At 38.5% G+C, this 12,763-nt stretch overlaps 1 protein-coding gene across 17 annotated transcripts in view; it reads left to right on the top strand.

Moving 5' to 3' along the window:
- The first annotated feature begins 4,171 nt into the window (after positions 1–4,171).
- Positions 4,172–12,763, top strand: part of LOC111569233 (regulating synaptic membrane exocytosis protein 2-like) — a 62,280-nt gene continuing 53,688 nt past the window's right edge. For 13 of the 17 annotated variants that reach the window (XM_055018164.1, XM_055018163.1, XM_055018174.1 and 10 more), the window contains exons 1-5: positions 4,172–4,308; positions 4,636–4,799; positions 7,671–7,703; positions 7,856–7,957; positions 9,130–9,340. In XM_055018164.1, the coding sequence (XP_054874139.1) occupies positions 4,651–4,799; positions 7,671–7,703; positions 7,856–7,957; positions 9,130–9,340 (495 nt within the window). In that variant the 5' untranslated portion in view covers positions 4,172–4,308; positions 4,636–4,650. Of the gene's footprint in view, positions 4,309–4,635; positions 4,800–7,549; positions 7,567–7,670; positions 7,704–7,855; positions 7,958–9,129; positions 9,341–12,763 lie in introns of those variants that run through there. The other 4 variants (XM_055018180.1, XM_055018181.1, XM_055018168.1 and 1 more) reach the window with 2 other exon arrangements.

The following is a 12,763-nucleotide window of genomic DNA, read 5'->3' as shown; positions in this document are numbered from 1 at the left end:
TGTGCAGATTTTTAATTGTGATTCAATGAATAGTTACGTGAGACATGGGATGAGAGAGGACAGATCAGGACCAGAGCCAGATCTGTCCTCTTCATCCCAGTTCCCATCCAAATGTCCAGAAAACATTTGACTCAGCACACGAGGTAGATGAATGTGGAGAAAATCCTTCAGTGGAATACTGTGTGCTCAAAAGAACACTCAGTGTCGTCTCTCAAGTCAAAGCGAATGTTTTACTTGCAGCAAGGAGTAAACATGAACAGAGCAGAGTCTGAACAAGTGATTGATAATATGTGGAAACAGTTTAGCTTTTGTACAGGCACATAAACGAGTACATTACCATGACTTACAGGGCGTTCTTTTGCAGAGGTATTATCTGTTGAAACCAGCTTGTTATATTTTTATGGCCAAAGTTAATCATTGAAATTTACTGAGTACGTTTGGTTATATGAGTTCACAGTCACACAGTTATACAGTAGTTTGAAATCGTAAAGAGCATTTAATCATAACATTATTATAATTTTATAACAATGACCTGCAGCATGTGCAGGTATGTCTTTAAGGTAAAACACAGAAATGCAGAATTTCACAATGTAAAGGTTGCTGGAAATGCAGGGATCTGTAGATAAACTCAGGCAGTATGCAGCTTCCAAAGCATGTCAGATATTTTGAGTGTCATTACCTGGTTTAATTTCTCTCCATAATCAAAGCTGAACCAACCGCAATGAGCTGAAATGACAAAACACTGGTGGGAGATGGACGTATTCAAGACAGAATTTCTTCATTTCATCATTCATTTCATTTCAGTGACAAATGAGCTAATGGGTCAATTTATAATTGTGGGACTTTTTGTAACATAGTTGACATTTTAGTGATTTCCAGTCTTTTTTTTTAATCAATAAGTGATTGTTTCCATTATAAATAATTATGGAATTTGTAAAGACATGATCTTAATGCCCATAAAAACATTAGTTTTTTTTACTTTTAATAAAAATATATGCAAGATATATCCCATGGATTTCAAAAGTCCCTCAATTATATATTGACCCTAATAATGATAATAATGATGATAATAATAATAACAGTAATAGTAATGATTATTGTTATTATTATTAGACTTTATTTGTACGGCATCTTTTGTGCAGCACATGAAGCTTAAAGTTTTTTAACATTAGAATTAAATAAAACGCAAAAAATGTCAAACAGCAGGACAGACAGAGTTTGGAGATATTAACTGGATTTGCTAAGGAGAGTCCGTCTGTTGCATCACCGCAGAACAGAGGGACGTGGACCAGAATATCACACGTAACCATGGTAACAAAGACAGAGACAGCTGTGGCTTCAAAATGATCTGAAGATATAAAAAGCTCTCAAAGTAAAAATGACATTAAATTCTTTTTGTTTTTTGTGGGTCTGGTGACAACTAGATAATAATAATAATAATAATAATAATAATAATAATAATAATAATAATAATAATAATAATAATAATAATAATAATAATAATAATAATGGATTAGATTTATATAGCTTCTAGTGATCATTAATGACTTTTTAGACGTCGTATATCAGGTTCTAGTTGTAGTTATTTAGGAAGTCCAGGATCTACGGAATATTCAGGAGGTTCTACTTGTTACTGTGGAGTTTAGGGGATCTTCTATGATGTTCTGGTAGTCCTACAGAGACTCTAGTGGTTCTTTTAGTGGTCATAGTGGTAATTAATTAGCTTCTAGTGATCTTTAAGGACATTTTAAATGTTGCATATCAGGTTCTAGTTGTAGTTATTTAGGAAGTCCAGGATCTACGGAATATTCAGGAGGTTCTACTTGTTACTGAGGAGTTTAGGGGATCTTCTATGATGTTCTGGTAGTCCTACAGAGACTCTAGTGGTTCTTTTAGTGGTCATAGTGGTAATTAATTAGCTTCTAGTGATCTTTAAGGACATTTTAAATGTTGCATATCAGGTTCTAGTTGTAGTTATTTGTAGTTATTTGTCTAAGGGATATTCAGGAGGTTCTACTTGTTACTGAGGAGTTTAGGGGATCTTCTATGATGTTCTGGTAGTCCTGCTAAGGTTCTAGGGATCCTTTTAGTGGTTCTCGACACAATTAAGTAGCTTCTACTGAACATTAGGTGTGTTGTAGACATCAAATATCAGGTTCTATTATTACCTAGAAGGGCAGGGTTTGAAGATTTATTCAGGAGGTTATTCTGGTTTCAGAGATGTTTAGGGGGTCTCATATGATATTCTGATAGGTCTACATAGGATCTAGGCATCCTTTTAGTTGTTCTGGGTCCAATTAAGTGGTGTGTAGTCATTATTAAGGATGTTCTGGTGGTTCTGCAGACACTAAACACAGCTGAGTTACAACAAGGCGTCAGGGGCCCTTTGGGAATTTCTAGTGGCCCTTGAAGCCCTTGTTCTACTTGTCATTGACAATGTTCCTCTGTTGTATATATCATTGACAAGGTCCTAGTTATCACTGAGGAGAAAGTCAGCTCTCTCCTCAAGGTCATTAAGAAGACAGGTAAGCCCTACTCAAGTTATCAGGCTGTCTGTCGGGGGATGAGCTGTGAGTTAGGAGGTTCTACTGACCATGAAGATCATCAACAAGGAGTTGTCCTGTTTTTTCTTCCTCCTGAGTAACTCCAAAGACTGTTGTGAAAATCCAGCAGATCAGCAGCATCACAAACACTCATAAGTCATTCATCACCATCCTGAAGTTGCTGACCTGCTCCTGCACTTTTAATTTCAAACTGGACTCAGCTTTAAACAACACCAGGTCCAGTCTTCAGGTAGAGGTGTAAACAGTGTGTGAACTACTTTGGTTTAGGAGGTTCTAGATGAGAAACGTTCTGATGGAGTCACTGAGGAGGTTCTAGAAGATGTGTGGGAGGTATTCTTTATTACTGTGGAGGTTCTTTGGTAGATTCAGGGGGTTCATTAGAGTTTAGTCCTGATTTAACTACAGTTGTCCAGCAGAGGACGCTGTTCTCCAACAAGATTTTAGCTTCACATATTTTGTTGAGTCTTATGTTGACTCAGTTATTTATAGATGTTTAAACAGCTGTGGCTCAATTTTTGTTGTACTACAACAACATGAAATGTAAAATTTCCAGCTGAAACATATATAATATGATATAATATAATATAATATAATATAATATAATATAATATAATATAATATAATATAATATAATATAATATAATATAATATAATATAATGTAATATAATGTAATATATGTCTTTACTTCTTGTTTAATCTAATATTATCATTATTATTGATGTTGCTGCTTTTGTTGCAAACATTTCAACTTTCCACAATCTTAACTGTTGATTCAGTTATTTATTGATATTTAAGTAGATCTAAGCATCTGGATTTATGTTATATTGCTCCCATGAAATGTTAAGAATAGAATAGAATAGAACAGAATTGAATAGAAAAGAACGCTTTAACAGTCATTATACACACACAATGTATAAAGAAAATATTGACAACTCTTGTGGTGTTTAACAGCTATAATGTGTTCAGTTCCTATACTGCACTTGGGTAAAATAATATAAATTATATTAAATTATATTGTACTATATTATATTATATTATATTATATTATATTATATTATATTATATTATATTATATTATAATACAATAATATATTGTTATTATAATAATTATAAAATAATATAACGTACATTTAATTAATGAATTACATTATTTAATTTGAAAAATCTGTTCACTTCTTGTTAATTTATAATATTTTTATCACTGTTTTTGTTATTACTAATGTATTAATTTTACATAATTTCAGTAACTTTATTCTGTTCATTAAGAGGAGTTGAATTTTTCCATCATCTCGTTCTTCTGTCTCACCGTCTGATCCTAAAATAATTATTGATTCATCGATCAGCGTATTGATTGATCGGCTGCAGGCGGTGTGTGTGTGTGTGTGTGTCTATGTTTAGCTGCAGGTCTATGTTTAGCTCAGACTCACCTGACTCCCCACCCTCAGCTCGCTGTTACGTCACTCCGTCACTCCGTCACGCCGTGGCCCCGCCCACTTCATATGGAGGATTTATTTATTTTCTCCTCCGTCTCCTCCGCTGCCGCTGCGTCCATTATCACCGAGCAGAACAGAGCAACCGGAGCGGGACGCCGCGACATCAGCAGGCCGAGTAGGAGGGCCCAACCGCCGCCGAGCAGCGGAGGATGAAAGCCACCGGCGGGACGGAGAGCCGACCGGAGCCGAACCACGGAGGAGGCGACATGACTGCGGAATAAACAGCGAGAGGACACCGCTGCGCCTGTCGGTGAGCGCTGGAGGGTCGGTGGTGATGGACGGATGATGATGGAGGGATGATGGATGAAGGCGTAAACAGGTGGATGCTCTGATGGCGGCTGCAGGTGGAGCGGCTCTCTGACCGCTGCTGTGTCCGCTCCTCGAGGCTGCTCGGCGGTCACAGCTGCACGGAGAGCCGCCGAACGCACCTGGAGCTGGACAAAATAACGTGAACACCCTGCAGCCCTGTGGCCTTCGTCATCACCACCATCACACATCCTATAATTATTACTATTATCATAATCGTTTTCGTCGCTGCGGCCACATGGCGCTCACTGCCCGCCTCCGTCTCTTTCAGCGGCCCGCTGTCAGCATGTCTGGGCCGGCCGGACCCGCACCGCCCGCCGGGGCCGGCCCGGAGCTGCCGGACCTGAGCCACCTGACGGAGGAGGAGAGGAGCATCATCCTGTCGGTGATGGAGAGGCAGAAGAAGGAGGAGGAGAAGGAGCAGAGCATGCTTAAGTAAGATTATTGGTCATCGATTGCATCTGATGGTCGAGACAGACAAAATAAAAGCACAAAATTGGTGCGATTTTAAAATAAAACCCTTCAGCTTCAGCAGAAAGGTGAAATGAAGCCACATTGATCTCATGTGACACATAAAGCAAGGTGATCTCTGACCTCCAGTAATTGGACCACCAGTATGAAGGTCCAGGTAAAAGTACTGCAGGTAAAATCCTACTGAAGTAGAAGTACTCGAGTATTATTGGGTGAAAATATTCACAGTATAAGCAATAAAAGTCTGATGATTCTAAATATAAATATATATTTGGCGTAAATCTTGAGAAGTAGAAATGTTTTAACTACTTACATATTCAGTCAGTTCAGTCCAGTGGTTCCCAACCTGAGGGTCACGCCCCTCTAAAGGGTCACCAGGTAAACGTGAGAGGTCGTCACATGACGACCAAGAGACAAAAGAAGAGAAAACGGAGTCAGTTCTGGATCAAAATGTTTGGAAATTACAGAGTTAACCAAGTGTTTCATGTTTTTTTTAATGCAGTCTTAATGTTAAAGTGTGAACGGATGGATATGATTCATCTCGTCTGACAGCTGGTGGAAATGTTCTGCTGTCTCCTCAGAACAGCAGAGACAGATCTGGTCCACATGAAGGCCAGAGAGGACAGGGTCCCTCTGGCTCTGGACTCAGCTGGTGATGAAGGAGTAGATGAAGGACACAAAGAAGAAAAATCCACGTTTACACTTCCTGTGACGTGTTCAGTAGCTGCTGGTTAATAAAGTTGGTGTGCAGGGTTCAGATCTTGAACTTTCCTTGCAGCTGGGTCTTAAATTAGTCTCTATCTCTGTGGAGTTTGGTGCTCCAGACTGGGTTCTATGTGAAGTTCATCCCAGGACTTTCTTGGATGGTTGCTGGTTTTACAGGGTGGCTGCTGGTCACAGTCCGGCTTGTGGAAGTATAGACTCTAAATCCAGTTATCCCATTAGTGGGGGTGTTGCAGGTCAAGAGGGGCTGAGGTTTAATGTGGATCAAAGTGTCTGGAGTCTAACATCAAACTCATATCCTGTTTATTTACCGTAAACCTGAAGAATGTTTGTGTTCTTGTTTCTGTCGGACGATCCACGTATTTTTGTTTAAATGTGGACTGAAGCAGAGTTTCAGCTGTTTTCTTTTTTCTACCGATAAAAAAAAACTACAATGTTGTTGTTGTTTAGTTTGTACTTGGATGTAAATGGTGAATGGTCGATCACCTGATTGATCAGCGGTTGCTGGTTCCCTCCTGGATTCAAACCTGCAGCTCCTGTTTACAAAGCTGCTGTGACATCACCGGTTGGGGGCGTGGCCAGGCATGCTCCAGACTGAGCTCAGAGCGTGGATCACATGACATCCATGTATGATTTTAATTTAACATGTTTCCTATTTGATTGTGTTTTGTTCATTTCTGCCATTTATATGTTTGTTTTTCAAAATAAGAGCTGCTGAATTCAAAGGAAATCAGAGTTTCAAAGAATGATACTTGACATTGTTCAGAGCATGAATAACTGAGAACGATGTGTTGTGTTCTAGTTGTTTGTCTGCATGTTTCAGCCTGCAGATGGCTGGATTTAAAACCAGTTTGCGTTTGTGGACAACTGGAACAGTTGGTTCTTTACAGGCTGAGCTGAGAGCAAACATACAGGGATATTAAGGAAGACACACAACAGAACAGACGGAACAAATATCTGCAGGATTAGATTATAATAAACTCCAAAGTGGCTTCTAAAATCTTCTCACTGACCTCTAGAATCTTCTTATGGATGTTTAGATGCACAGAGACCTGTAGAACCTAATCTGTGACCTCTAGACCCCTGTCACTGACCTCTAGAGCCACTCTAGTATCTGTGGAACCTCTTAAATGATTCTAGAACTTTAATGACCTCTACAAACCCTGAAGTAGATCTAGAACTTGTTCTCTAGTGTCCAGAACCCCAGTGACCTCTAGAACCTCCACAATAACTTCTTAGCACCTACGTCTAGAACAGTGTTGATCTATAGAACCTTTATATTCGCCTCAATGACCTCTAGAACCTCCTCTTTGACATTCTCCTGACCTGTACAAACTCCTCACTGATCTATAGAACCCCCTTGCCGAACTTGTCAGTGACTTGTAGAACCTCAGCACGGACCTCTGGAATCTACCCACGGATCTGTAGAACCTTTTCACTGGCCTCTTTAGTGGCCGCTAGAACCTCCTTACTAACTTTGTCAGTGACTTGTTGAACCTTTTCATTTGCTTCCAGAACATCCAGTGATCTCTAGAACCTGTAAGGAACCCTAGAACCTCCTCACTGACTTCCAGAACCACCTCGGTTACCCATAGAACCACTTTACTGACCCATAAAACCTGCAGTGATGCATAAAATCTCTTCACTAAACTCTACAACCTCCTCAGCAACCTCTAGAACTTTTCCACTGACCTCTAGCACTTCCCCACTGACCTCTAGAACCTCTCCACTGACCTCTAGAACCTCCCCACTGACCTCTGGAACCTCCCCACTGACCTCTGGAACCTCTCCACTGACCTCTAGAACCCATGATGTATAGATCAGGGCTCTGAGGGAGTCCTGCCATTTGCTGGACTTCTGCAGAACCTGGTGGTTCTTCATGACTTGGGTTGGATGTTTGGGCTCGTTCTTCTGCTGCAGCTCAGCCGCCTCCTGGTGGTGACAGAGGAGAACCGAGACATCTGCAGTGAACAGATAAAAGCAGGTTCTTGTGAACGTCAGCATCTTGGTTCGACATTTTTTTATGTTTCTGATTATTTTATGTCAGTTTTTATGTTTTTTTCTGTTCTGACTTCATTTTTTATTTCGTCACCATCACGTTTGTGTCTGCAGGGATCAGGAGGAAGTGAAACCTCCCTCAGCTGCGTAAGTACCTCAGTCAGTACTACATCTCCCAGAGTGCACCTGTCCTGGCCACGCCTCTTTCCCCGCTCATTAAACTATTCTTGTTTCCCAAACTGCCCCCTCCCTCGGTGACTGTGCTTCCTGTCAGCTGACTGTGTGTGTTACCTGGACAGGTGGAATCCGTTCTCAGGGTTCAGTCAGTTGGTCAATAACGTTGCCACCAACGTCTCTGAAGTTCTGCAGGTTAAAAGTCCGACAGACGACGAGTTGCAGACGTGAGTAACAACCGGACGCTGAACTGACCCCAGGTCTGTGGTTCTGTTTGGGACAGAGAACTGACCCGGTGGTGTCTCATGGTTCTGGTTTGAGGTGGATCAGAACCAGGAACTGAGATACAGTCTTCAGCTGTGTCACTGTGTGTTGCGCTGTCTGTGAATAAATATTCCTGACATGTATCCCAACAATCCCATAATACTATGTAATAAAAAGCTTTCTCGGTAGCACCTATGTATAAATATAGAACCATATATAATCAGGTTTTTCCAGCATTCAGAATATTTGTCACATGGTTAACTGATTTTTCACTTGATTCTGAACCTTTTTTTTTAAAATGGAGAGCTTTTTGATTTATTCCTTGCAATGGAAAAATAAAGGATGAGTCCAGAAAATGTAGAGATTTTTACCTCTGTCTTCAGCATCGTCTTTGAATAAACCTCAAATACTGTATAACGATGTTCTAGCTGAGCTCTGACTAAATATCCCAGCTATCATTCAGTCACTGAAGATGTTTCCAGGCACAGTTCTCTTTCTGTCAATCAATCAGTCAAATGTTATTTACTAGTAAATAGCACTGCTATAATTATTATGAGATACAGTTTAAAAATGCACAGAAATAAAAACTCAAATTAAAGCAGTAAAGAACAGATTTAAAAAACAAGATACAAAAAAATACAGATGAAAAAAATAGATGAAAAAATTTTAAAAAACAAAACACTACCGGTACTATTTTTAAAAGTAGATGAAGTCTCTATATATAGGAATAATAATAAAAACTAGATTAAGAACTCCAGAAGAAAGATTTAAAAGACCAAACATGAAAATTAAATAGGAGATTAGATTAGATACTTGATTTATAATATGTTTAAAAAACACAAACTGTGAGTAAAAAGCAATAAAAAGTAAATGAAACACTTGATAAAACAGATCTAAAAGATAGGACATGAAAATGAAATCAGAAAAAAATGATTAAAAAATACATTAAATTAGATTATTAATTAGATTAGATTTTAAAGGACAAAACAGGAAAATAAAATAAAAATTACATTAGAGGATAAAGAATTATGATAAATATGATACCATTTAAGGCGATAAAAACAGTAGAATAAATGAATAAAATGACATTTCAGGAGATGCCCTCTAACTGCTCCACTCTCTGCCCCGCCCACAGGAAGCTACATCAGCAGTTTGAGATGTACAAAGACCAGGTGAAGAAGTTGGGGGAGGAGCCTCCGGCGGCTCAGATGGCGAGGGCGGAGTCTCCCACCTGCGGCGTCTGTCGCAAGACAAAATTCGCCAACGGCTGCGGCCGAGCCTGCTGCTACTGTCAGAGTCTGTTCTGCGCCCGCTGTGGTGGGCGTGTCCAGCTGAGGGCCAATAAGGTCAGTGTGTGGGCGGGGCTTCTGGGTTCTAATTATTTTGTTGTTTTTAAAAGCTTCTGCCTCAGTAGGCGAATGGAAAAAGGACTCCCACGTAAAACTGCATCTATGTTTTTGTTTGAATGTCTGAAGAACATGAACAGGTTTCATTATCAGTTATCTGGGAAAAATTATTCAAACTGTCTAGAAGTTCTGCGTCATTTTTATCCATCAGTTTAACATTTTATTCATCACGATGTAAATGCAAATACATGCAAACCAACCCGTCACTGTTTCTTGTTTAATTCTTATTTAAATGAATACAGTATTATTTGCTAAATGCAGCTCCAGGGTTTAAATTTATTAGACATACCTGTATATGTCAGTTCCAAGTAGTGATGTCTGATATTATCGGCCCGATATTGGCATAAAATGTAATATCGGTCAATATCGTTATCTTTTTTTTTGCCTATCTGAACACCAATAAATGCCTGGATTTCGCCGGCATTAGAAGTGATTTAAAAGAATAAAGTTTTTATTAGGGATATTATCGGCCTAATATTGGCATTAAAATGTAATATCGGTCAATATCGTTATCGGGTTTTTTTGGTTTTTTTTTTGCCTATTATGAAAACTGATAAAATAATGCCTGGACTTCGCTGTCATTTACCAACTCATAGACGGAGGGAGAGAGAGTGTGAACTGTTGTTTCATACAATTAAAAGAAAAAAAAAGGGCATTTTTTCCCATAACTTAAGTTGAAGTAGTTTTCTTATTTTGCACAGACAATGTTTACATCTTAGAATGCATCCAATGGGGCATCACAACAAAATTTGGCATAATGTGTTAATTCCTCGGCAGGAGATATATGATGTTACCTGAAATTAGTTAAATAGCCCACATATATCGATGTCGGTCGATATTGGTACCGGAAATTGACAATTGGACAATGTCGGCATATCGGTTATTGGCCAAAAAGCCAATATCGGACATCCCTAGTTTTACACTTCTGTTTCAGCAAACCTTTATTTTCCTTTTCTGCCTCTGCAGCTGTGGAGAGGTCAGCCTCAAAACTACATTTCATACATTAGGAAGCTTTTCACAGGGAAAACGTTGAAAATTAAACTGAAATATCTGCAATACATTGGAAGGAATCTCTTACAGAATTACTTTAAACATTAAGTGACAGCAGTTGTGAGCAGTTTCAGCCCAATAAAAGCAGCTGAAATATTAGTGAATTATAGACTTTATTCCATAGAACATGTAAAATAATCCGTCATTAACAAGTAATTTATATTGAAGATAAAATCTGGGTTTTCTGCGGGTTCTCCAGTTCTCAGCTGGGATAGACTCTAGCCCACTGCGACCCTAATGAGGCTTAACTGGTGTATAGATGATGGATGGATGGATGGATGGATGGATAAAAACGTGCCTCACATGGAGCTGTTGTCCTGCTGTGGTTGTTGTTGTGGTTGGACACCAGATGGAGCCACATGTTCTATAGGAGCATCTCAGCAGCTCACTGAGGCTCTACCATCAGCTTAACCCTGTTAGTGTGAGTGTGTTGTTTGTTGTAAACATGTGTGTTTGTGTTTACCTGTGTTCCTGAAGGATGTACTGCAATTATGCGGTCATCAACTTTCTCTTTTAACTAAGGCTTTTTGTTTCAGACTGTGTTCATTTACTGCACTATTTGACTGTTGTTCCATACAAAATCGACCAATAGCGTGCAGCCTACATTAGTCAACAGAAACATGTTGTTATAATGGAGTTAGGAGAGATGTAAAAATTGATTACAGTCAGTACTGCTACTGTAAATAGTGCCAGAGAGGAATGCTAGCAATAAAATATAGTTGTATATTAATATATTAGCGTTACCAATCAATGCAGCCACTTATTTCGAGCATGACACGTGCACATTAGAGCTGCACGCTGCATATAAACATAATATTAAAGAAGCCCATGTAGGTCTGACACTGGCCTATAATGAAGGATAGCACTATAGATTTTTTGGCAAATTGATTGACTATTCCCTGTGTTCAATACTAACAGACTTGACAAAAAAATCCGTAACAAAAAACACATAATTCGTTTTCTACATCACCACTTGCATACATGTAAGCAGCACGACATCTGTGTGCCTGCTGTAACTGCACAATCCCATGTAATAACATTACTATTGTGCAGCTGAACGGGTTTGCAGATATTCTCTTAGCTGAAAACCTAAATAGAGAATGTTGTCATGAAAACCAATTGATGAAAGAAAAACTCCTCTGACAGCTGACAGGTAACATCACATATCTCCTGTGGTAGAATTAACACATCATGCCTCATTTTATTGTGATGCCCCATTGGATGTATTCTCAAATACAACAACGCTTTTCAAATGTAAACATTGTCTGTACAAAATAAGAAAACTACTTCAACTTAAATTATGGAAAAAAATGACTTTTTTTTCTTTTAATTGTCTGAAACAACAGTTCACACTCTCTCTCCCTCCGTCTATGAGTCGGTAAATGCCGGCGAAGTCCAGGCATTATTTTATCAGTTTTCATGATAGGCAAAAAAAATGATAATAACATTGACCGATATTACATTGTTATGCCAATATCGGGCCGATAATATCGGTGGGTCAATATTATTGGACATCCCTAAAAAAAGTTTACTTCTTTTAAATCACTTCTAATGCCAGCGATATCCAGGCTTTTACTGGTTTTCACGCTTGGCAAAAAAACACGCTAACAGTATTGACCGATATTACATTTTTATGCCAATATCGGGCCGATAATATCAGACATCGCTACCCAGAACTGATATATGTAGGTGCGTCTAATAAATTTGAACCCTGGAGCTGCAATTAGCAAATAACGCTGTATTCATTAAACCTCCTGTTGTACTCATTTACGGGCACCAAAAAATATTGTTTCCCTGACACAAAAAAATCCAAAAGTTCAGCAAAAAAAATTCCCCAAATTTCTGAAAATTTGCAAAATGTACAGGAAGAAAATTCCAATAATTCTTTCAAAATTTCCCTCAAAGTTTTATTTTTTTTTAAAATCCCCCAAATTTGGCAAGAAAATTCTTGTAAATATTTTCAAAAAATGAGTAAAAATCTCCAAAAAAATGAGTAAAAATCTTCCAAAAAATCCTAAAAATATCTAGTGATTCCATATATATCAGTAAAACTTCTAATATTTTCTTGAAGAACATTCACATTTTTGTGAATGTTCTTAAGAAACATTTTTAACATTTCTTTTTTCCACCAAAAATGTTTAAAGATTTCCCAAAAATGTTGAAAATGTGGACATCAGAAGTTTCACTGTGAATTTTTTTTATTTCCACATTTTCAAACTTTAAACCGGGTCAATTTTGACCTGCAGGAACACATGAGGGTTAAGCAAGAATTGAAACGTAACGGGTTGGTTTGCATGTTTTTGCATTAAACTG

This window comes from Amphiprion ocellaris, chromosome 15, assembly GCF_022539595.1.
Source record: "Amphiprion ocellaris isolate individual 3 ecotype Okinawa chromosome 15, ASM2253959v1, whole genome shotgun sequence".
Taxonomy (NCBI): Eukaryota; Metazoa; Chordata; class Actinopteri; family Pomacentridae; genus Amphiprion; species Amphiprion ocellaris.
The sequence above is the reverse complement of the archived record's forward strand: the minus strand, read 5'-3'. Positions and strand labels throughout refer to the sequence as shown.